General features: G+C 32.5%; 1 protein-coding gene across 6 annotated transcripts in view; it reads left to right on the forward strand.

Moving 5' to 3' along the window:
* LOC134715898 (uncharacterized) overlaps nt 1–27,062 on the forward strand; it is a 52,678-nt gene that overhangs the window by 8,851 nt on the left and 16,765 nt on the right. For 2 of the 6 annotated variants that reach the window (XM_063578443.1, XM_063578449.1), the window contains exons 5-16: nt 549–641; nt 1,534–1,613; nt 2,241–2,412; nt 3,573–3,674; nt 10,766–18,616; nt 19,749–20,054; nt 20,121–20,387; nt 20,914–21,073; nt 23,076–23,163; nt 24,947–25,087; nt 26,197–26,261; nt 26,696–26,854. In XM_063578443.1, the coding sequence (XP_063434513.1) occupies nt 549–641; nt 1,534–1,613; nt 2,241–2,412; nt 3,573–3,674; nt 10,766–18,616; nt 19,749–20,054; nt 20,121–20,387; nt 20,914–21,073; nt 23,076–23,163; nt 24,947–25,087; nt 26,197–26,261; nt 26,696–26,854 (9,484 nt within the window). The remainder of the gene's footprint in view (nt 1–548; nt 642–1,533; nt 1,614–2,240; nt 2,413–3,572; nt 3,675–10,765; nt 18,617–19,748; nt 20,055–20,120; nt 20,388–20,913; nt 21,074–23,075; nt 23,164–24,946; nt 25,088–26,196; nt 26,262–26,695; nt 26,855–27,062) is intronic. The other 4 variants (XM_063578446.1, XM_063578447.1, XM_063578448.1 and 1 more) reach the window with 4 other exon arrangements.

A 27,062-nucleotide genomic window follows, 5' to 3' on the forward strand; every position in this document is an offset into this window, starting at 1 on the left:
CAAAATATAATATCACCCTCTTGACACTTATATTTTCGTTTTAGTTTATTTTCTAAACGCTTGTATTGCCTTTTAGACATAATTAATGGGGTAATTAAAGATGTAATTGTGATGAGCTGTAAGTATTTACAATTTTGAAAGTAATTCAATGAAATGTGTAATTGAGCATATTAAAACATTAACAATCAAAGGTATTTGCATAAGTTAACTGTCAATCAATGTGCAATCAGTCACAGTGTAGCCGTACCTGGCTCCTTTTTTGTTAAAAATTAAAAGAAAACATTTAAACATAAAAAATATAAAAAAAATAGACAAAAAAATTGTGCTTTTAGAAATGAAAACAAGTGTCAAGAGTGTGCCAGAATGCAGGATTTAGTCATGAAGTCTATTCTCGTGTACAATGTTAGAAATTGTTTGATATATATGCACATAGAGCAAAGTGAGCCACACAGGCTCTAAATCTTGTTTTTGTTGGCAAGACTCTGATAAATTGTGCTTGTTTTATTTGTCTTGAGGGAAAAGAGCAATTAGTTTTTATTGTCTTGTAGATGATTCTATGAATGAGAAAGTAGAGATAAAACCAAGTCCAGTTATTAAACAAGAGTATTCAGTATCGAAGTCTGGCAGGAGAAGAAAAATACGTAAGAAAAAGAATAGACATGCATAAAACAATACTTAGCATAGTTACAACTTCAAGTATATAAGTTTGTTGGATTGCAAATACTGGTAGTATAACCACAGTTATCATCAAATCACCACAGCTCAACATGTCAACTTTGATGAGAACACATGACATGTATTCATCAAGTCAAATTGCTGTAATGTCTGACAACCATTTGAAAAGGACAGTTGCTTCAGCCATGAAACTACATGGCTGATCAATTAAAATTGCAGACTGAATGTTTTGCATATTTAAAAGTATTTGCCATTTTAATTACAACATTTTACTTTTAAAATTGAATTTAGGCAAATTTGTGTCTTCTTCGTGTATCTTTTACAAAAATCTTCTTTTTCCTTCCAACTGGGTCAATTAGAATCAAACTTGATCACAAATTGTTGTTGGGGTTACTACAAAAATATAGAGAAAATATGGTATAGACACTACTGTACAGAACATCAATCTCTACTATCAGTCTTGTTTTTTTCAAAAACTGTCGGACAACTCCATAGGACAACTCCATATGCAAGTTAATTTCCTTTGAAGACAATTCTTGCTTTAATTATTATGCCCCACAACGATAGTAGAGGGGCATTATGTTTTCTGGTCTGTGCTTCCTTTGTAAGTCTGTGTCCTGCATCAGGTTAAAGTTTTTGGTCCAGGTAGTTTTTGATGAAGGTAAAGTCCAATTAACTTGAAACTTAATACACATGTTCCCTATGATATGATCTTTCTAATTTCAATGCCAAATTCTGTTGCAGGTGATGGTTTTAGCGTTGCATATTTCATTTTTGCCAGATGTGTGACAAAGGATCCCGTGAGCCTCTACTTTATTTTTAACCATAATTGTATTCCAATTGATATTTTTATTATAGCAATACCAGGAGTATGTACAGTTTGTGGAGGAGTTTCTACAGGGAAACATTATGGTGTGGAAAGTTGTCGTTCATGCAATGTAAGTTAAAAATACATTCAAACTTGCCAACATTTTTAAGAAAGAATATGTGGTTTTGACAGAAGTGTGGTATGTAAAGAGAGCAAAAACAATTAGTAGACAACTTATTTGCATATGATAAATTATGATTGTGATAAAAGTAGATTTAACAGCACATCTTATAAACTGCATGGTTATAAAGCTTCAGTTCAATAAGCATACATAAGCTTGATGGACTTGGAGTTAATGATATAATAAAAAAAACCACCATAAAATCAAATATTCATAAACATGCATGATTTCCTCCATCTAAACGAATCATACCCATGAAAATAAATGATTCAATACACCTATCTGAAGTGATTGTCTGAGAACCGCATGTCTGAGAAGAAACAATGGCATCACCATACCAATGTACATTAAATTGCAGGCATTTCCATATCATGAACCTAATAAAAAAGCCTGATCAAAATTTCTCCAGATATGACTATACAACCTGATAGAAAATTATTATTATGTTAAGCAGCGGATTCTTCCTAATCCCCCACACAAATTGATATCCCACAAATATTAATGAATCCACAGTTTAGTTTTTGAAAAGTCATATATTGCTAAATTGTTTTAATACCTATTTTATCTTGTTTACAGGATTTCTTTTATAAGAAGAATAATAAGAAGAATTACGGCAACAGTCTTCAGTGTTTTTTTGATAAAAAATGCATTATTTACAGAAACACGAGACAAACTTGCGATTACTGTAGACTTCAAAAGTGTCTGGCAGTTGGCATGTCAAACCAAGGACATCTCAGAACTACTGCAGGTAGGTTGTCTTTGAACTTCTTGCACTTCATTGAAGGTTATACCCTATCAGAAAACATGTTTTTCATCAAGTGAAATTTTTATAATCAAATAACTTATTAGCTCACCTGGCCTTAAAGCCAATGTGAGCTATTGCAATCCCTTGGTGTCCTTTTTCTGGTGTACACTATTTCAAACATCTTCTCATGAACCACTTATATTAATTTTAAAAAATTTGGATGATGATTCATAGGGTAGTGTATCTAGTACACATTTTGTGTTTTTTTTTGTCCATGAAACATGACCCTCATGGCTAAAACAAGAAGATAAGGGTAAAGTGCAGTTTTTGGCTTAAATCTCAAAAACTAAAGCAATTAATGCAAAACTGACAGGGGTGAGAACAGATACACTTGCTCAGATTTTCAGGGGTGAGAACAGATACATTTGCTCAAAATTTTCAGACAACTCAAACAACTCTACTGTGAGTTATTGCCCCTTTACAAAATTTCTGTTTATTGGTTATCATTTCGAAGATATTTATAGATAGAGAACTTTGTTTTAAAACAGCAAATATGATCTGTTAGTGAATATTTACAAATAGAAATTGATGGAGGGAAACTTTAAATGGCAAACATATAGAGCAAGGTAGGACCTACAAATAAGTTAACATGTCTGAAATAGTCAATCAACTTCCTACAAGGGGTTATTGCCCTTGAAAGAACATTTTAGCCAGTTATGGTGTTTTTTTGCAGGATCTATAGTGGAAACATTATAGCAAAAATTATCAGCCACTTAATATAATCTACAAATAACCATACTAAATATGGTCTATAAATATTAAACCATACCAGATATAATCTATAAATAACCATACTAAATATAGTGTATAGATAATCATAACTGATTGCAGTAAAGGTAAATCAAACACTGCAGCAAATTATAACTAGGTGATTGATATCTAAATCAAAGTCCTTTGGCTACATCACAGCCATTTTAATCTGAACATCATCTGAAAAGTCGTGATTTCTTTAATCTTTTTGTTTTAATTTTTTGTACTAAAATACATTCCCATTTCTGTATATTGCATGTAATAATTGATTATGAAAAACATTAAATAGCTTAATAAATAGACAACTTTTTAATTCAAATTCTTGATTTATGGTAAATATTTTTATATTTCAGAGCCAGGGGTCGACTTCTTGAAGTGTGATTTTTGTAGTAGAACATTCATTGGTCCTTACGCTAGCAACAGTAAAAACCGTCATAACAGGCAAATTCATTCAGGTATAAATATAAGGGTGTGAAATAGAAAAATGATCTTGCATATGTATAGAGTTTTCAATAACAATCTATCACTGTCCTACTAATAGATAAAAACAAACAACTTCAAATGGGATATCTGAAATATTTTCTCGATAGAATCTTTCTCTAAGTGGTTGTAATTTATTTTTTCGCCTCCATGCAAATGGCACTGAAGTCATAAAATTAACTGGTGTCAATCTATGTGGCTTTTTCTTCTGTTCGGCTACTGTTGCAAGGGCTCTCACACGTCAGTCATTGTTTAAAAAAATATTTACACCATCAATATTTTAGATTATGTTAAAAAAAAAAATCTTCTTTTTTTTTAAAAGGAATTCATGTCTTTTCAATATTAGAGACGAGGAAAACTGCAAATGAAAAAGCTCTTTAATCTTCATTTCATGTGGAATTTTTATGAAATTTTGATTCAAGAAAAAATATCAGAAAAATGAGTACCGTTTACAGTGAATTAACTACAAAATTTGACCAAGACTGACTGTCTTCATAATTTGTTGTTCAGACTTTTCAGATGATATTAAGATCAAAATAACAGTTTAATACCAAAATTTATTTTCTAGTGATGTATGCAAAGACCTTTATCTTCATTATATCCCGCTTAAAAAATTATTCCACTGCTTTACAAAAGGTTGGGTTATACTGTTACCTCTGTGTCCGTCAGTCCATCCCTCAATCTGTCCCATGAATATTTTAGTTGCATCTTTCTCAGGAACTTAATACAAGTATTCTGAAATTTTGGTTTCAGGGTTTATATTAGCTAGCTATACCGTGTGATAGGTTTTCAAATTCATCGCTCAACAACTTCCTGTTTACTTAAATACTTTGGTGTGGGTATCATTAATGTGCAATAGCTTGCAGTTTCACCTAATTCTCATAAAAAAAATCAATAAGAGGTCTTATAAAAAGATATTTTATGTAAACAGAATAAGTCAAAAATTGACTCTCAAGCATGACAACATCTCGATAAAATGAAATGTCTTTTTTGAACTCTCATAAATTATCAATGATAAACAGAAGCCAGAGCTGAAAAGAACAATATTTGTAGGGTCACTCCTTTAAACTTTAAAAAAGGTACCCCCTCTTCCCACCCCACCAGAACAAAATGAAAGAATAAAATAATGAAAAGAATAGGAGTATGACCTCAAGTTATTGAGCATGTCCTTTTGTTATTTATCTTGAATATGAAATATTTTCTGCTATATATTATGGACAGAGTTATCTAATATACATTGGAATTCAATGCTCGAGGTATTTGGATATTGAGCTGATTTAGAATTTAGTTGATTTGATTGATCGTCGTAAGAGAGATCAATTGGTTTTACTTAAAAATAAGATAAATTTCAGTCTGGCAGGCACGCAGAGTAAAAGATCCAAAGAAATCCAAGAGGCTAGTGAAAAAATGCCAATGCCCTATTTGTCAACAGTTTTTTACTGGGATAGGATGTTGGTACAATAAGGAGCGTCATATAAAACGAATGCATTTAGGTACAAATTTTCAATCCTGAGATGTTTGTCTGGCCTGCAATGAAGTTACCTAATTTATTTTCCTTAATCAATGTCATTTATAATTTAATTAAGTAAACCAATATTATAGAAAGGAATCATATCCTTTCTGCCATTTGCAATTGTAAAGCAGGCCAAACATGTCTCATTAAGTTCTTTACTTTTCTTGTTTTTCAAAGCGTTGATTCAAGGATTCAAATTATATGTAAACAATTTTCTGCAATAGAGATTTAGAGTCATATGAAACTTCAAATTAAAAATATTTTATATTTTATTTGAAAGGCTAAGCTTTTTTTCTAAATGTAATTTTTAAAATGAAAATCCTGTGCTTTATCAAAATCTTCACAAATGTACAGATATTGAATTACTGACTTCCCAGACACAAATTCAACAATACTTTTTTGATATGCCATAACTAATTAAAAATAACTGTGTGACCCCTCGTTATGGCTTCTTCCACCACACAGTGTAGTTATGAGGGGAAAACTATGATGAAAGAATGTAAACAAACATACCAGATTCTTGAAGAAAAAGTTTTTGCAACAAATCATATGACAAATGTTAAGAAACAATTGAATTAACAAATGTGAAGTGCATGGAAAATATAAAAACAAGTGATAAGGCTCTTTCTATTTACTTATATCTGTCACGTTTTCCACTTGCTTGTTTAATAATTTCATGATCTAGTAAACTTCTGCAAAAAATTCCTGAGTTAATAATAGAAAGCTTTGGTCAACAACCACTGATTGGAAATTTATTTGTTGATAATACCACAGGGATGTGTAATAAATATTTAAAAAAACAGACATTCTACCCAAGTTGAGTATGTGTGCATTAGATCAAAATTGTAACATTGGAATTTCAAGAAACTCGTTTCATATGACTTTAAAAGAAGAACTCATAATTTCATGAAATTAAACAAAAAAATTATTCATGAAAAAAGATCTTTATTAACAAGTCTGTTCAAAATATTTGAACCTTTGAAACTTTTTTGTTACTTTTTTTTATTTTGTAGCTTAGTTTCATTATCTAGCTAGGACTGTTACTTTTTTTCTTTTTTAATTTGTTGATTTGTTTTAACTGTCTCATCTTAGAATAGAAATTTTTGTTTATTTTTTTTTGTTTTTTTGTTGTTTGTTTTGTTTTGTTTTACTGTCAAACCTTGGACAAAATGACAAATTAACAGACATATATGGATGCCGATTGGGCGGTGCCAATGCCCATTTTGTTTAAGCCTGCAACTTTAGTTGCAAAAAGCTCAACTTAAAGATAGTGATCAGGCGGCAGCGGGGTTAACTAACTTAAGAAGTTTCTGTTTGTCACATGTCCAATGTCCTTGAACTTATTTTCATGGTTCAGTCATGACTAAAAAAAAGTTTAAAAAATTGGTAATGTTAATTTTTCTCTAATTGCAAACTTCACAATGTGGATTGGAATTAAGTGGTTTGATAACATAGAGATCCATATATAATGAGTACAGGTTATAGGATAACTATATTTGGTAAGTGCATACCTTGCAAGGTCCTTATGCCCATCATACAGTTTTCACTTGACTTTGACCTCATTTCATGGATTAGTGAATATGGTCAAGTTTTGGTGGTAAATGCATACCTCGGATACTTTAAGCAATATGTCTAGTATATTTGGTGTATGGAAGAAATGTGAAGGTGTACATGTCCAACTGGCAGGTGACATCTGATCTGGACCTCATTTCATGGTTCAGGGGTCTAAGTTAAATTTTTGAGTTTTTGTCTTTTTTTTTTACTGCAATAGGCAATAGGTCAACTTTATTTGGTGTATGGAAATACTTTGTGATGTCAGTTTTGTTGGTTTTATTTGACCTTTACCTCATTTTCATGGTTCATTACTAAGTGTTAAGTTTTTGTGTTTTGGTCAATTTTTCTTAAACATTAAGCAAAAGATCAACTTTGTATGGAAGGACTGTAAGTTGTGTATGTCTGCCTGGCAAATATATTCTGACCTTGACCTCATTTTCGTGATTGTTGTTAATTGTTTTATGTTAAGTTTTCATGGTTTAGTTTGTTTCTTAGATGCTAAAAGCAATAGTTCAACTATATAGAACACATAAATTGATTGTAAAGTGTACACATCAGTCTGGCATTGTTCACCTGACCTTGACCTCATTATTACATTAATCTTAGCTGTATTTGACAATTGTTTTGGGAATTTTAAGTCCTCAATGCTCTTCAACTTCATACTTTATTTGGCCTTTTTAACTTTTTTGGATGTGAGCTAATACTAAATTTAATCCTGGTATCTATGATGAGTTTATTTTCATAGTTTATTGGTCAATGTTCAGTTATTTTGGTTAAGTCTGTTTCTTAGAAACTGAAAGCAATAGGTCAACTATATTTAGTATATTGAATGATTGTAAGGTGTACATGTATTTCTCATTTGGTTTATCTGACTTTTACCTCATTTCCTTGGATCAAGTTAAGTTTATGGGATAGTTGTAGTGAAGTTTTTTATTTAGGATTATCAACATAGTACAATGGTTAGTATAGAAGGTGAGACATTTTAGCGTGTGCACTATCTTGTTGTAAAACGTTATATATTTATTATTTGATCAATAATTTCCTGACAAAAATATTTTTATATACCTTAAAATGATTATATTGATGAAGGTCTACAACCTGTATTCAAATGCCTTATGTTTGCAAAAGATTTGGTCTTTCATAATTATTTCCATTGTTCTTGACCTCATTTTCATGGTTCATGAGCAACTGCTTCTTAAAATGTTGGTTCTTAAAGGTCAAATAAATTTCTAATGTATAATGAGTTATAGGATTACTATATTTGGTATGTTATATCTTTGCACAGTCTACATCTATGATTACAGATAAGGTTCATCTGACCTGGACTCCATTTACTGGATCAGTTATTGGAGTTCAGTTTTCTCAGTAAAATGCAAGGTTTCATCTGACCTTGGAACTCATTTTGAGTGCTCATTCGTCAACATCAAGTTTTTGTGGTTTGGTCTGTTCATACATATTAAAAAACAAAGGATATGGGGTATCTATTTATGACGCAAATAATCACATGCTTTATATCAGATATCATCTAAACTAGAGCTCGTTTTCATAGTTCAGTGGTCAAAGTTAAGTTTTTGTGTTTTGTCTTTTTTATGGCCCCCCCAATGAAGTTGTGGGTGCCATATAGTTTTACCCTTGTTTGAAATAGGAGAGATCCTTTTGCGCCACAACTTTTTTTTTCAAATGCTGCGTTTGCGCCACATCTTTTAAAATTGGATGGTATCATTTGCGCCAAAAATCAAAACATAAGATTGCGCTAGTTAAAAGAAAAATTACTTCCTTACTTTTTATTCAGACTTGGAACCGGCAGTGTAACACGGCGCATGTTTCCTTTCCTGAAACATATGTTTTTCTTACTGCTGCTGCATCGGTACTTCTGAATTTAATGTATGTAGTAGCTTTTAACTTCTATTTATTGTCCAAAAACACAAACATTGAAGGATGAAATCCATAAAATACACGTAGTTAATAATAGTTCATAATGATAATAAAGCCCATACGCATGGTGGGAACAAAGCTCTGTGTCATCAACATATGTTGCTAAAACATAAAGAGCAAAAACTTCTATTTTCTATATTGGCATATCTTTGTTGAGCAAAGCAATAAGTTTTATTCTCTCTCTGTACATTGACTGTCTAATGTTGCTTAAGTCATTTAATTCTCTTCAGGAACTCGTCTTTATGGTGAAATATCTCCTAACAATAGTAACATATGATACCTTTTGAGACAAAAATAAGAATAAATATATAGTAATCATTAAAATATTTATGATAGATATGTGTACAGGTAAATTGGCGCAAATAAGTTCCGAATATTGGCACAATTGATACATTTTGAAAATAAAATTTGGCACAAATAGAATCCCTGAAAAACAGTAATTGGCGCAAAAGGACTGCTGCCTACGAAATTATGAAATTCTGTAATTCTGTAACTCCAAAATTCAGTAATTCTGTAATTTCAAATTCCGTAATTCCATCATTCTGTCATTCTGCAACAAACCATTATACAGATTATTTTTTCTAAATTTTATAAATGCAAATGCTTGACTGTACCACATATTAAATAAATTAAACAAATAAAGCAGTAATCCTGCAAACAAATCATGGTCACATGTAAACTTTAAATCTTTACATTTGCCATGTGCTTTTTGGTGGGAAAATATGGAAAATCCCTTAATTGATGACCACTGTATATGGTAATTAATAGCCAGCAAAAAATTTCAATCTCATAAACAGTTGGGAAGTGCTATTTAAATTGATTTGAATAATTTATACGGTCTGGGGAACAAAGTGAAACTGCAAATATTTGTATATCCTTATTAGGGTTATGTACCTTTGTGTTTTTTCAATGCTGAACATATGGAAATTTTATAGAAAATCCATAGACTTTCCCTTTGTACTTTTATATTTGGCTACCTGTGCTTGATAGATAGAAGATTGGAGCTAGCAATATCAGATTTCCTTTTCCACAAAGTTTTTCCTTCGTATATGAAGACGAAACGCGCGTCTGGCGTACTAAATTATAATCCTAGTACCTTTGATAACTATATATGTACAAAATAAACCATATCTATTATTTATTATCTTTGCTGTTTTGATACTATTGCATTCTGAAAATTTACAGTTGTCACATGAAAAACATCATATATAGATCTCTACTCCTCCCTGAAGTCAAAATACCGTAAACCAATTTATTTTCGCGACATTTGCAAATAGAAATATAATGCGAATATAAATTGTCGCAAATATGTATCTTTACTTATCAAACTACATCAAGAAGATAAGAAAATCACAAAATTAAGTAGCTGCGAAGTGGACTAGAAATCTTAAAACGCGAAGTTTTTAGCAACTAGGTTGATGGTACCTTGCTGTCCAATAGTTTTGATGTGATTCTGGAATGCTCTTCATCAGAATGATCTGAAAAAAATACTGGAAGCCACATACATAAAGAGACTTAAGCTAGAAAACCAAATTAAGGAAGCACTTCATTCATAATTATTGTCCTGAACATGCATGAAATGATTGCCACTGAATGATAAACAAAGAGTAATCAATCAATCAATTAAATTATGCTAGCTTGTACTAGAAACATGAAATACACCTTATTGCTAATCCCGGCTGACCCGACCTTGAACTTTTGACTCAAACAACAATCACTTTACCATTGTGGCGTCAGATATTTTGCTTTATAATGTCTAAATTTTACTGGAACCTGTGTGATATCCAGTAATGGCTGATAAATAGCAATAAGGTGTATGTAATTTATGGAGCTCCTTTTTCCTCCTTGCTTAAAACTTGTGTGATTGATTGATATTAAAACTAATAGGTCAAGTTTAAAACTTTAAATAAGTCTTTGAGGTCTAGTTTCAAACATGAAATAATAAAAAAAAAAAAAGGTAAGGCTCTTTTTTTCAAACCTCAAACAATGTTTAGAGAGAATTTTACTTCTAAAGAAAAGGTTTGAGAAAGAATTAATGGTTTTTTTTGTTGTTGTTTATTTCAGGCCTAAAACACAGATTGAAGAAACGGAGCAAAAAATATTTTTTTCAATGTATGCTATGTGGTGTAAGGTTTCTGTCTAAAGACCGCTTGTCCAAACATAATGAAAAGAAACATTTTGGACAAGATAGAGATTATGAATGTAATCTTTGTGGAAAACAGTACCTACTGCTACCTAGCTTACGCCAACATTGCATTTCAGTGCATGAAGGTAAAAACTTATCAGATAACTGGACAAAAGTGGAAGAAAAGGAAAAAAATGTACAGGAAGAACAACATGCAACTACTAATGTGATGTTATCTAAAAATCCAAAGCAATGTGATGATTTTCAAGAAAAATGTATGAATACAAGATTTTCTCTCAAGAAAATTTTACCAAGAGAAATGCCACAAAAATGTGTTAAGAAATCAGTACTAAAACTTAAGGCACAGAAGGGTAACGATAATGAACATGAAAGCATGGAGACAAATGAAGAAGTTATGTGTAATAATACAACAGGATTAATTTCAACATCTACTACTGAAGCATCAGCTCATGGTCAAGTAAGAACTAAGAAACTGAAATCTGTTCAGAAAGTTTTGTCAGTCAAAACAAATACTAAGAAAGGCATACTTCAAAGCAAAAAACGGAAAAAGGATAAATTAAAAAACTTACAAAATCACAAGCAATTGACAGTCATGTCAAAATATGAGCTAAGAAAAAAACTGTTGTCCGAGGTTCAACTAAAAGGAGAAAGCAAGTCACCACCAAAGGACCCATTGGAAGGCATAACAGAAATATTGTCAGAATCATTAGACGGAAAATCAAAAACACTGTCAGAAACAAAACTAGAACATAATGAGAGAACACCTCAGAATAGTTTAAAGGAAAACTTCATGTTAAAAGATGTTAAAATCCTGGTCAAGAAATTTGTCCCGTTACCTCCTGTTACTGACAAATCTGTAAGGCAAAATACTACTGGTTCTGATGATTCTGATGAAGGTGGGAAAAAAGGGGAATTACCCAAATTAATAGGAACAATTGATAAAATATCTGATAATGCCTCCAACTTGATAGATAGCAACAATGATAAAATATCTGATAATGCCTCCAACTTGATAGATAGCAACAATGATAAAATATCTGATAATGCCTCCAACTTGATAGATAGCAACAATGATAAAATATCTGATAATGCCTCCAACTTGATAGATAGCAACAATGATAAAATATCTGATAATGCCTCCAACTTGATAGATAGCAACAATGATAAAATATCTGATAATGCATCCAACTTGATAGATAGCAACAATGATAAAATAGATGAGGAAAAAAGGGAAACAACTCTTGGAAACATGTCATTGCTATTGAGGGGAACACACAAGGACAGCCTTCATGAAAGACTCTTGATTCCATTTCTTGAGAAAAGTCAGCAAGAAAGGAAAGATAATAAATATAAAGGTTTAAAGATTACATTACCCTCCTCGGGTGAAGGAGGTAGGATTATAATAAATGAAGAAAATCTAGAAACGACAGAATTAGAGAAAAGTCAAAAAGTCGTGAAAAATCGGAATGATTTTGTGAATTTTAAGATAACTTTGCAAACTAGAAGTGAGTGTAGAACTGTAATGAGTGCAAATAAATCTAGTGTTGGAAATAAATCTGATGTAAAAGGTCTTGATGGAAGTGATAAAACTAAAGAAAACAATATCATTCAAGAAAAAGGTCTGTTGGATGCTGATACTGAGAATGAGACTGAAAACCAAATTTGTCCAACTGATCTAAATGAAAAAGAGCCTGAAGCTAAAAGTACAGTATGTACTGAACAACATTTGAGTGATAACTCTTCAAACTCTGCCACCTCAAAAATTAAAACCAGCAAGCGATCAAGATTAGAGAGTCATATTATGGAACCATTAGGAACTAAACGGTCTGAAGTTGAACCTGTACAACTTTTAGGAAAAACTTGCATTAGTATAAATTCCCCTAAGGCTTTACGTGAACAACAAGAACAGTCAAAAACTTCAAACAATAAAAATCTTGACAATTTAAAAGCAGTTGGTAAAAAATCAAAAATTTCAAGAGTATCTTTGACGAGAAGATTTGAGCGAACACATATGCACCAAGACATTGATGAACAAACACACGATAATTCAGATGTTGATGAACAACAAGAACTAGAACAAATCACTGTGTCACAGAAAGTTGACTTTCAGGAAGATGCAAGACAACTGTACAATAAATCTAAGCGAAGGTCTCCAAAAATTATATTAGAAAAACTTTCAATAAATGAATCTGAACAAACTATCAATATTATTAACATACCAATGTTGAAAGATCGGTATACTAAAGTCTATGAAACTGAGAGCATGTGTGCCTCTGGTAGAAATTTAGATCCATTATTTGATGTCAAGGCAAGTTGCATGGAGGGAGAAATCAGTGAGGATGAAGAATATGATGAAGAAAAGGCAGCAATCCTAGCACAGCAGATCGCTGACTTGAGGGAAATAGTCCTTTCAAGAAGGAGTAGAAAGTTTGGTGGTACCAAAGAAGAGTGTACAAAGTCGCAAAATGAAAATATGATTCCTATTGAAAAAACAGACAAATCAAAAGATTTATCAAAAAATGAAGCAGAACAATTTGACGAAATTGATACCTCAACAATGTTTGGTAAAAGAAAAGATATCTTAGAAACTGAAAATAGGAAACAAGCATCCATTACAGAATCTAAATCAGAAAAGCACAATGAGGACTGTGAATTGACTGAAAAAATAAGTAATGAAGAAGGACAAAATGTATTTGAGGAAGGTGGTAGTGGTTTGAACTTGCAATCAGAAATTGACTCTGATCAGCATTTAGTGAGTAAGTCTATTGGAGAAGAGAAATCTATATGTCAAACAAAACTACACGATGAGATTTCTAATACTAAGAGCTGTTTTGATGTCAGGAATTCAGTTGATCTGTCTGCAAATGATTCAGTGAACAAATTGAAAGAAGGAAGTGGTAAGGAGAAAAAGAAAAGAGGACGTCCAAGAAAATATGTTGACACTGACAGAGTAAGTGAAGACAAACTCACAAGTCCTGCAGTTGAGTCCTTATCTCTGGAGAAATATGTAGATAAGAAAGGAAATCAAGGGAAAGGGGAAATAGCTAAAACTGGTATTCCATTAAAAGTTAAATGGACAAAGAACAAACAAAGTGAAGTGCAGAAAAATGTTGAAAAACAAAATCTACAAGATAATGTTATTCAACAAGAAGAAATGAAGGAGAGTGTTATGCAAAATCAAGAAAAAAATGATTTGAAAGTTGAAATAGAACAATCATCTTCCTCAGAAAATAAAGGACAAAAGAATTCAGATGATCAGGTTGGTACTGAACACAAAGAACTCCACAAATTAGGGAAGGAGACGCCAAGGTCATATGGAAGAGATAACATACTTGGTAGTGAAGAGAAAACAGACGAGGTTGATAGTGCAATATCTGTAGAGGTTGTTTTACAGAGCAAGAAAAAAGGAAACAAAAGTGTAGAGAGGCCTCAGGTGTCCCTGGATGAAGAGACCAAACTAATAAGTTTGGAACAGGATAAGAATGAGGCAGACATTGGTGAAGCCACGAGCCAGATAGATGAGGAAGATAATCAGCTGGAAGCTCCATTAGAACCTGATGAAATAGAACTATCTTGTCAACCACAACATGCACAAGTAGATGCAGTTGATATATTTTCAAAACCAAACAAAAAAGGAAAATCAAAGACAGCTAAAAGAGAAAAACGTCATTTAAGAAATCTACCATCTCGTGATAAGCAGAAGCAGCCAACAATGTTATCTATGAGGAAAAGAAATTTAATTGTCAATTCTAACTTAGATTTATTTCTGGATGGCAATCAGAACGTAATGCCAACTTTTGGAACTCTTGAAAGCTTTCTTACTGATGTCAATGTAAATGAAACACTACCAGCACATTCTCCAGAAATAAGCAATATTAGAAAAGCCAATGCAGAGGCATCCTTACAAAAGATACGACATCCTAGTGACAACACTGTAGTATATTGTGTGGATCACAACAGTGATATCAGTGAACATTCAACTGAGACTGTGGAACACCAAGAAAATGATGACAACAAAGATCTATGTACCAATACTAATTATGTGGAATTTGTGACACCTGTTGAAAACGACTTTAACGAGGACATTGAATCTGTTACTCAAAAGGAACAAGTGGTTATTGAAGGTCATGAGGCTCTGTCTCAAGGTGAATGCACAGTTACAAAGGATGATGAATCCCTTCAACGAGAAGAACAATCGATTTCTAAGAATAATGAATTAAATACTCAAGATGAATCAGTGGTTTCAACAGGTAATAATCTCATTCCACAGGAAGATCATTTGATTACAAAGGATGATGAGTTAAACCAGAAGTATGAATCTGAAAGACTTAGTGAATCGACTGTTTTAACTAAAAATTGTGAATCTAGTTCACAATTTGTAACTAAGGCATCTGATTGGGATGAGTCTAAACTTAGTTTTAAAATACTCAGATTAAATAAGAACCCATTTTTCTCCGACAAAAAACTTGTTCCTGTAGAAACAGCTGAAGAGCAAATAGATAATAAAGATGAAGAGCTTTCTTCTGAATTTCCCAAAATTATTCGTTACGTAAATGATAAAATTGACTTATCGGAGAAAAAAACTGACGTATCAGAGAAAGAAAATGGATTTGTTACACCATCACCTCTTAAGTGGGATGACATATTTCCAGATATGTTGGCTTTGATGAAGAAAAATGGAAATGGCTCAAATGATCTAAATGCTTTCGAAGATATTGTAGTAAATGAAATATCTGAGGATTGTTTCGAGTTCGATTATGGCCTCAAAGATATTTCTTCAGATTTTCTTGCATTGAAACAGTGTTTAGGTGAAAGAAATTGGAAGAATTATGTATGTGAACTGTGTGATGAAATCTTTCACGGCCAATTAAAATTCTTAGATCATAAAGAAAATGGGAATTGTGCTGCTCACTTTCCCAAAGCTGATACATCTTACTCAAAACCACCATTAAGTCATTTGATTACCGATTCAGTATTAGATAATGATATCGACCTTTCAAAACAATTCGTATGTGACCTCTGTGGTCTACGTTACAAATTAAAGAAAAGTCTTGCTCGTCACAAGAAAACACGACATGCAAATGAAGAGGAAAGTCATAAACCTGGGAGTGAAAAAAACAAGGTACACAATTTTTCCTCAAAACAAATTGTCAATGTGAGCAAATTGAAGAAAAAAATCCAGGATTTGAATAATACAATCTCTAAAGAAAAGAACTTGATTGAAAAATTGGCCTCTGATGACATATCGGATGTTCAGAATTCTTCAGTCACGGAAGGGGAAGAACCGTCATCATTTGTGACAATTGATAATTGGGAATTAAATAATTCTAGTTATATTGACATGATCCAATACATAGCAGAACCAGTTTCTGACTTGGAACCAGATACAACATTAGTACAAAGTGATTTTAATGAATCAGTAGGTCATGAACAATTAACTGACAACAGCTATCAAAATGTTAACAATTTTACGGAAGTTTATCCAAGTGAAGAAGAGAATGAGGAAATTACAGGGAATGTAGAAGAACAGATGACACCAGATCAAAATCAGTATGAAGAACACATTGAGGTTGGTTCTCCTAGAAGGACACTACAGTTCACCAATGAGGAACCAACATCAATGTCCCATATAATGACTTTCAGTGAAATGAAAAGACAATTTCCATATACCTTTAAGGAATTTGATATTTGTTTGGAGAGAATTTTCATAGAGGATGAAATTTTACATGTGGGAAACTTAATGCTTAAAAAAACGGGAAAGAATCGATGGAAAATTTCATGTGGAGATTCTATACTTCCTACTGCGGAAAGTGAAACTAACACTGAAAGTGATGCTAATACTCAAGTCATTCAGACAAATGATTTTGATGTCAATTTTCCGACTTATGAAATAGATTACCCAATGGCATACAGTAAAACAGATGATAATGTAACTAACTTTAATAGTCAATTGGATTACAACTCTGATAAAAATTTGAAAAAAGAGACTGTCCTGACAAAGCCTAGTCAGATAAAAGAAAAGAAACCTCAAGTCAAAAGTCTACAATCTAGTCCTAAGAAAAGTCTAAGTTTAACAGACTTTGAAAAAGCAATTTCTAAACCAAAGGAAATCTTAATAAAGAAAAGAAAATTAGAAAGAACACCCTCTAAAGAAGACTCTAATAGTCGTGATGGTATAGATTTTTTCAAGAGAGCAAGTGAACGTGGAAGTATTTGTCAAAATGAAAATTATTTCATGACTTCAAAAATAGCTCAGTCAATTCTGAAAAAAAGGGCAAAAGAGTCTGAAGAAGAACGCTTGCCAATCAAACCTTGTACAATAGAGGACATTGAACCATTTGAAACTGTTCTAGCTTCAAAGGATAAAAAGAATAGTGGCAAGAAAAGTCCTGTGAAAAAGAAAAAGAAATCTGAAAACAAAAAGGAATCTGTGTGTGAGACATCAGATATCCATTTTGCCAGTGATATGAATGATGGTTCAGATATAGCGTCTGTGGCAAGGGAGGTAATAGATTCAGACACTTCTTTACAGGATATTTCAAGTATGAGTTCATTCACTGTAAATGCAACATCAACTCCCTTAGACGATAAAGCAGCTTCAAAACTGAAACAGAAAAGTTTATCAGAAAGATTTGGTGCTTTCAACAACTCAAACCAAGACAAAAGTACTGGATTGGAAACTTCTGATTCAGCCGTTAAGAACTTTAAAAGTATGAGCTCAGAACAAGTGATGAAATCAATGTTTGGTAGTTGTCCAGTAAAATTTGACAAAAAGTTCAGAAAACAGCCAGGACATGAGCATGAAAAAGACCAAAACATGAGTATTAAATCCCCATTAGAATCGATCAACAGGACTGTCAATGTTAAATTTGGTAACCGACCCGTTTCTGATCTGAAACAAAGAGTGGTGATAGCTGCTGATGAAAAAACACCTGTAAGTAAAAAGAAACATTTACTGAGCATGTTGAGAGGAATGGACTGTCCATTACATGGTGACATTTCTTTGACCTCTCCCAAGGATACTGGTGTATTTTCTGATAGTCAATCATATAGAACTGTTATAATAGATAAACGGAGAGATAATGACAATTTACCAAGTCCTCATCAAGGATTATTTAACGATACTTCATCTCTTGTAAAACCAATACTAAAGAAAGACAACTCTGGAATGGTGTCTTTATCAACAGAAGTCTTGCAAAAATCCAAATTGTCTGATGATATGTCAGTAAAATCTAATTTGTCATCTCATTCTAAAACAAACGAAAAAACATTGTCATCAAATCTACCAAAATCAAAAGTTTTAGATGATGTATCAGCAAAATCAGACATATCAGCATGCTCCAAAAAATCTGAGACAAGAAGTATTTCATTGTCACATTCATCATCTAACATGGCTAACATCACAATAAAACTCCAGCTGACAGAAAGTTCAGAGGTAGAGAAAATGGATGACAACAAGATATTGAGTGAGAATAGAAGTCTATTGTTGGAGGACATGAATATACAAGATGATAATGAAAGTGTTGCTTCTGATAATTCTAAAAGGGCAGGAGAAGGGTCAATTTCTTCAAAATATTCAAACAGTACTGATCATTCTTTCAGGAGAAAGCGTCCATCAATTGAATCAGAAAATACACCAAGAAAAAGAACAAAACTTTCACGGTTACCTACTAAAGAGCCTCAGTTCAGAGCTGAAGAAGAATCACCTTTTGATGTTGCTAGTGATTTTTTGGAAGAATCACTACCAGATCAGCTTCGCTTCAAAACAGGTAAATATTTCTTGTTATAATGGTTTGTCTTGCCTGCCACACATAGGATAGTGATCCAACCACTGCATTAGCTGATTACTTATAGCTTAATATTTCAGTAGGTAGAAGACCAGGATGTTTCCTAATTTGTGTATAGATGTCATATGTAATTAAGTTTTAGTTTTCCTCCACCATATGACCAAATGTCCTTGACCTCATCTTTATGGTTCAGTCAGTACTTAAAAAAATGTGGTATGATGGCCAAGGAGACAACTATCCACCCAATTTCAAATAAATCCGATGTAAGCAATTAAATGAAGCAACCATAATGCCTTCAACATTGAGAAAAATCCATACTGTATGGTCGGTTGTAAAAGGCCTGATATGAAAATATGAAACAATTCAATTGGAAAAATTAATAATCTAGTATACTATGTATATTAAAATAATGTTTAGTTAGATTTAACATATGTATATCATGTATATTGTAATAACAAAATCAATATTCAAACCAATGAAAAAAATATTCAAAGATTTAATTACAGTGTTTATTTTGTAACCTTTTAGAAAAGTTTATTTTAAGAATCCATAAGTTTACCCAGATTGTTTCTAAATTTCCTGTGTCGTTAAAAACATCTCCCTGAAAATGATGATGTGCTTTCCCGTTTTCAAATTTAGTAAAGATTTGTAAGTAGTTTGTGCTATGAAAGTCCATGCTAAATAATTTACCAGTAATTCAATTTATTCATAGTCCAGCTTATTGTTTCCACAAAGGAGTAGGTCCGGTAAGGGCCGATTTTGGCCTCAAATTTCAAGTTCATCTAACGAAAGATTTTGAACACTATTTAAACACTTTTAAGTGTCTATTTCAATTGATTTGATTAGTTTTTGTGGAAGATTTTAACTGATTTAGTAATTAAAAACGCTCCGTTTCAAGCTAATATATGACAAATCTATCAAGTATGCCAAAAAATGTCACTTTTCAGATGTTTTTTTGTCAAAAATGAAGATTACATTTTTACAATTTTGTAAATATGCTATATTTTGAGGCCAAAAAAAGGTCTTACTGAACATACTCTTTTGTTTATGTTATAACTATGATAATGGATCATTGCAAAAAAAACGTACTTACGTTCATTTAAATGTTTTACAGCCGATAGTATAGAGGGAATGGAAACAGAACAGGATGGCAATGGTATGGATTTAGGTACTGTAGATGAACAGGATTTCTTAGGTCTGTATGGTGAAGGACAGAATGAAAATTTGATGTCAACATTGGAACCAGAGAAAATAATATCTAATGAATGTCCAAAAATCATTCAAAAGACAGTTGTTGATGAGAATTTAGATTTGAACACAGAAATCAATAATGATAGAGAAAAAGTAGACAGGCATGATGAGTTAGAAGGGGATTTGTCCCCAATGAAAGTCAATAAAGATAAAGAGAATGAAGACCGACCTGACGAGTTGGAAGGGAATTTGTCCTCAATGAAAGTCAATAAAGATAAAGAGAATGAAGACCGACCTGACGAGTTGGAAGGGAATTTGTCACCTATTAGTTCAGTGAATACTGGAGATTTCGACACAGTCTTGAACAGTGATGATGATGATAGCAAAGAAACAAGGGATTATGAAAGAGGGGAACACAGAGAAAGCAAGAATAAAAATGATAAGAGTGACAGTGATAGTAAGAGCCAGAGTGATGAAAGTGACAGTGATAAAGACTGTGAAAGCAGTGATAGTGAAGTCAGTTCTGAGGACAGTAATGATAGTGAAGAGGAAAAATCAGATGGTAGGTCTGTAAAATGTAAAAAAAGAGTTAACTAGAATAATGAAATTTAACACTAAAGATTTGGAAAAATTGATATGAAATTTTAAGAAGAGAAAATAAGGCAAAACCCCCAAATTTTTTAATTCATTCAAAATAAATATTGTTTACAAATGGCAACAATCATAAATACTATAACTTTTTAAGGGGACAAAATATAAAATGAATTAGTATCTGCAGGAACATTTAAAAAATAAAACGAAACAGCTGAAGTATCTCAATAGCTGATGAAAATAATCTTTTTCAGTCTTGGTATTGTCCTTGACACAACTTTCCAATCTGTATACTTTCTCATTAAGTTCTGATGCTCTTGCGTTACAGTAAAAAAAAAGTGATTGTTCAGTAGTCTTGTTTGCACTGAATTACCTCATGGTCAACTGGTATAATTTGTTCATAAAAAAACAAACATGAGTCTGGTTGTTACACCTTTCTTTGAGCCTAAACACGCCATGAAAACCTGTTAAATATTTCAATAACTCTTTCATTTAAGCAGAAGAAGAAGAAGAAGATATGTTTAGTACTAACACTCAGAAAGATAGTGCTGGTTCTATAAGAGATTACAACGTAGAAGATGATGCTATATCTATAATTGATTATGATTGTGAGACAGCCTCATTCCTGATTGCACCACAGGAGGAAGAGGAGGAAAGGTATAGTGTATTTTAAAAGTATTTTCCCTGTAACTACCATAAATTGAAGGTCAAGGTCAATGCTATGTTGCAGATGAACTTTGGTTTTCCTTGTTGTTGCAATTATTAACAAGTTGTATAAGGATGGACATCAACACTTTTAAAAAGAGTTATGTACCTTGAAAATATAAAATAAGTTCAACATGGGGGACATTGAAACTGTTCTTGTATTTGAATTTAGATACAATAGTTCATACTTTTAAAAATTCAATAATCTTGAAGGGGTAGCGGCTAACTTTTACAGCATTTGTTCCCAAAGTTGGTTTCTTTTCTCTAACTTTAGTTTGCCTGAACCAGATATTATGAAACTTAAATACATGTACAATGCTTATTAAATCAAAACTAAGAATAAAGTTTGAATTTTGGTGATGTAACTTTAACAGTTTTAATTATGCCCCTTTACAAATGGAAAAAATGCTGAATTTTTTGTTTCAATACTCTTAGTTTAGTTTGCCTCTACCAAAGGTTATGAAACTAATACACAAAGCTGATTTCCTCAAAATACAGGTAAAGTTTGAATTTTTGTGTTGTCACTTTTACTGTTCTAGATATTTGCCGTTTCCATTCTCTAACTTTTGTTTGCCTCAACCAAATATCATAAAACTTTTTACACAATACTAATTACATCAAAACTCAGATCAAGTACAATTTGGTTTTGCGTCTTTATAACTATATTCGATATGCAATGGGGACATCATCTGTGTCCAATGGGAACGACACATTCCCTATTTATTAAGTCTCCCAAACAAAGTTTGGAGACTTATTGTTTTTGCTCAGGTTTTTTTATTCTTCTTCTTCCGCCACTTTAAAAAATGAACTTGTCCGCAGCGTTTCTCCAAAACCGCTTGTCAGATTAACTTAGGATTGCATGAAAGGCTAAACTAATATGTCTAGGTGAGCTATCAATCTTTCGTTAGTGCATTGGGGTCTTTTAAGGGGTATTTTGGGGGGTAGAAAGGAGGGAGGGGTTTACTATAGAACCCTATGGGATTTTATTTTCAAAAATTTTCAAATGAATATAACTTAAAAACTGTAAGTGATAGATACATGCAGTCTTTAGAAATGATTAAAGGACCATAAAACAAATCACATGTAATATAGGGGGAGTCCATGGGGGTCATCCCCACCCCCTTCAATTTGAGAATATGCTTTTATCTTGTAAACGGTCCAGATCCCCACCCCTAAACCATATATATTCTTGAATGGGACCATAAAACAAATCAAATGAATTTAAAGGGAGGTTCCCAGGGGTCATCCCCACCCGGTTCAATTTGAGAATGTGCTATTATCTTGTAAACGGTGCAAATCCCCACCCCTTAACCATATATATTCTTGTAGGGGACAATAAAACAAAAGAAATAAAATAAAAGGGAAGTCCCTAGGGGGTCACCCCACCCCCTCTTGTTTGAAAACTTGTAAACGGTCAACATCCCCACCCCTAAACCGTATATATTCTTGTATGGGACAATAAAACAAATCACATGAAATAAAATGTAAGTTCCTGGGGGTCACCCCCACCCGTTCAATTTGAGAGTGTACTATTATCTTGTAAACGGTCCAGATCCCCACCCCTAAACTATATATATTCTTGTAGGATACAATTAAACAATGAAATGAAATAAAAGGGAAGTCCCTAGGGGTCACCCCACCCCCTCTTGTTTGAAAACTTGTAAACCATCAACATCCCCACCCCTAAACCGTATATATTCTTGTATGGGACAATAAAGCTAATCAAATGAGATTTAAGGGAAGTGCCTGGGGTCGTCCCTACCTTGTTCAATTTAGGAATGTGATATTATCTTGTATGGGACAAAAATTCAAATCAAATGAACATGGGACCATATGAAAGGAGAGTTATTGGAGCTTTGTTTGGTAGACTTCGTAACAGCATCCTGTTACAATTACTTCTTGTTTTGATATGGGTTATGAAAAGACTAGCACTTGAAATATTTGTATTTTTCAGAATGACAGAAGTAGATCGAGAACTAAATCAGACAGAAAAATGTGACAGCCAGGAGAAGGAAGTGGCTCCGTCAACTGCTGCCACACAGGTACAAGAAGCAAAATAATCAAAGCTAGTGGTATACTGTGGGTTCATTATCATTCGTTGGATACCAATTTTCGTGGGTTTCATGGGTACAGGTGAACCACGAATTCAAATGTTCAAACGAATAACATATTTTCAATAGGCTTTGTGTACAAAAATTGGCAAAACCACGAAATCAAATATCCACGAATATGCAAGTTTTCAGCAATCCACGAAAATTGATACCCACGAAAATAAATGAATCCACAGTAAGACATTTGTTCAACAAATAATGATTTAATCTCGTCAAATACTTTTGAATGTACAAGCAGTGCTAGCATCAAATTTTGCTTTCTCCTTTTGTAGAAGGATTAAGATTTGACCTAAGTTCAATTATCTGTGATATACAACATTCTTTCACAACTATCATTGTTACATATGACAAAAATTGAAAACAGTATCAACTAAATTAAATTAGGTAACTTTTGATAGTTGAATTACATATTGTTTGTAGTGACAAATTTCAACATGGTTAATATGGTGTGAAAAGTCAATGGAGTTGAGCATAAAAAACTAGTAAAAAAAAATGCAAGAAAAACTACTTTGGACATGATTAAAATTAAATGTGGGTTATAGGTCAATGGGACAGTTATTTAACGACATAACGAACAAAACAAAATCAGCATCAGCATGTCAAGGGGGAAACAAACATCAGTCTAAACAACAGTCTGGTGTCGGTATACAAAATTATCAGTATAAGAGATAACATGCAACTGTCAGATATTTCAGGTGTTCTCAGTTACATAACTTCATAAAATATGTGTGATCTTATGTTCGAAGACAGCTGAAGCTAAGGCTTCATTACTACACAATTTGTAAAAATACCCCCGCTTTTAAAAAGGGGGGGGGGGGGGGTATACTGTTTAACCTCTGTCTGTCCGTCCGTCAGTCCGTCCCATGAATATTTTTCGTCGCATTTTTCTCAGGAACTACAATACAAGGATTTCTGAAATTTGGTTTCAGGGTTTATCTAAGTCAGCTATACCGTGTGATGCGTTTTCAAATTGATCACTTGAAAACTTCCTGTTTAACGAACACTTGTATGATTTTACACATGATAGCCAAGTTGAAAATTTTAGTCACACTTTTCTCAGGAACTACAATACAAGGATTTCTGAAATTTGGTTTGAGGATTTATATGAGTCAGCTATACCGTGTGATGCGTTTTCAGATTCATCAATCGACAACTTCCTGTTTACCGAACACTTGCATATTTTTACACTATTTATTTTTTCGTCGCATTTTTCTCAGGAACTACAATACAAGCATTTCTGAAATATGGTTTCAGGGTTTATCTAAGTCAGCTATACTGTGTGATGTGTTTTCAAATTGATCACTTGACAGCTTCCTGTTTACCGAACATTTGTATGATTTTACACATGATAGCCAAGTTGAAAATTTTCGTCACACTTTTCTCAGGAATTACAATACAAGGATTTCTGAAATTTGGTTTCAGGATTTATACAAGTCAGCTATACAGTGTGATGCGTTTTCAGATTCATCAGTCGACAACTTCCTGTTTACCGAACACTTGCATATTTTCACACTATTTATATTATCCACTTGCGGCGGGGGTATCATCAGTGAGCAGTAGCTCGCAGTTTCACTTGTTTGTGAACTCCAAAAAATATTAAAAAACTTTTTTTTTTTATTTCTACTTAATCTTTTAACAAAAATCTAAAGTTTCCTTAAAAATATTCTGCCTTAAATATATAGTCATCAACAACATATTGTATATTTTTGCACAGAAGGCTCCTGAAGCAGACAAAAGTCCAGCAGAACGGGTACCCAAGAGTTTGGTGTACCCATCAGGTTATTGTTTTGTTTTCCTAGGAGGTGGTATTTGTGTCAACAGGACGTGTCAGTTCAAACATCATGTACCGTTACCAGTAAGTACATAAAAAGACATGAAATTAAATATATGACCATATACGGCATATAGTGCTAGTTAGTTTGATATATACTGTCATCAAAGCTTAAGTGGAATAATACTTTTTATACTTCCTCCTGTAGCTATGCAACAGGGGCAGTCACTCTTGACCACCTTCCTGTATTTCTGTCCTATTTTCGTTTTCTCACTCTAATTTGAGATTTATTCATTCAAATTTATAAAATCGTAAACAATGCTAAGAACCACAACTTACAGAGTTCAAATATGGGTAGTAAATCATTAACTGTTCTAGAGTGATGCCCTTGGTAAATACAAAGCTTGAGCAGATGCATTCACGTGCTCAGACAATATCTTCTTTTCTTTTTGTAATCTTTTGTTCAACCATTTGACAAATTGAAATACTTAGCCATTATCATTCTTGGGTCTGTTGTTTAAAAATGATATACTATGTTTCATCAGAAAAGGAAAATTGGGAGATAACTAAATCGTTTTTTTTTTTAAATCAAGTTTTACGAAGGCAAAGCTTAAAATACAGTAAAATTATCTCCATTCTAATGCCAAATATTAAAATAAATGTCATTTAATAAATATTTTGGCTTAAATGAAAAAGTCCACAAACTGTTGCTTCCTCTTTAGCAACTAAACAATGTGACGTCATATGTATACTCTGAATGTCAAACATGAATACAAAACATATTTTTACTCATCGTAGGCTTCAGAATGGTTTCAATATAGACAAAGAGAAGATTTTGAGTCTCAAAATGTGACCATTTTGTTTATTTTTTGAGAAATTACATACCCCATAAAAAACAGAATTCAAAATGGTGGCTTTCTTAGTGGAATCAAACCCCTCAATATATTTGTCAACACCCAATGAAAATTATTGTTACTAACTACTTTTTCTCAGATAAGGGGGGCCCAGGCCCCCTGGGCCCTCTCTAAATCTGCCTCTGATGCATATATGAAATCTTGTGCCAAATAATTAAATACATTCAGCAAAACAATTTATAATAAAAAAAAATTAACTTTGTTTTAATAATATATATTATTAGTGTAGGGTCTTTTTCAAAGAAATTAAAAGATTAATTTTGACTATTTTCATTACAGATTGACACTTACAATGCTTGTGTAAAGGAAATCTTTAAAGCATACCAGAATCATGATGCTAAAAGGTAAGGTTAAATATCATATGATTTACATGAGAATAATAGATCATTATAAGGTAAATGTGAATAATTTTCTTGATATCTCTTTTTACTAATTGACCCTTTTTTAACCAGTTTCTTTAACTTTAATTCCCTTCAAATCCTTCAAGACCGGTTGAGATATTCTCAATATATTTGTAAATGAGTTTTAAAAAAAATACACTTAATTTTGAACCAGTTATATCAATTTGTTATACTAAAAAGATCACAAAACATCTGAATGTTGATTTTTGTTTGTTTATGTATTGGTTAGGTAGTTAGTTTTCTCAATTGAGTTGTTTCATATTTTTCATGTCAGGGCCTTTTATAGCTGAATATATGTTTTTTTTTTCCTCATTGGTGAAGGCCAAAAGGCTGTCTTTAATTGCTCACATCCACATCAATTGTAATTCTTTTTACAGGGCTTTTGATGTATACCACTGTTTGATAAATACCAAAGTAGGCCTAACCCCTAGGGACACATTGATGAAATTGTTGAAAGTAGCAGAAGATAATTACAAAGTGGAGTTAGCATTTAGCTTGTTAGATGAGATGAATTCACAGAACATGATTACAAAAGAGTGAGTTTAATATTTGTTTGCAACTTTCTATCCTGCTTTGAGCTGATCAATATGAAAATAAATTTTGTTCATAGTAAGCTTAAAAAACTAGTATCAATCAAATTAGAATTTATGTTGTCATTGATGCAAGTGTAACCAAAAACATTAGCTACTGTGTAGTAAGGGTAGTGAACAGAAATGTCAGTTTATCCTATTCAGTGATTTTGCT

The sequence above is a fragment of the Mytilus trossulus genome, chromosome 4, assembly GCF_036588685.1.
Source record: "Mytilus trossulus isolate FHL-02 chromosome 4, PNRI_Mtr1.1.1.hap1, whole genome shotgun sequence".
NCBI classification, from domain to species: domain Eukaryota; kingdom Metazoa; phylum Mollusca; class Bivalvia; order Mytilida; family Mytilidae; genus Mytilus; species Mytilus trossulus.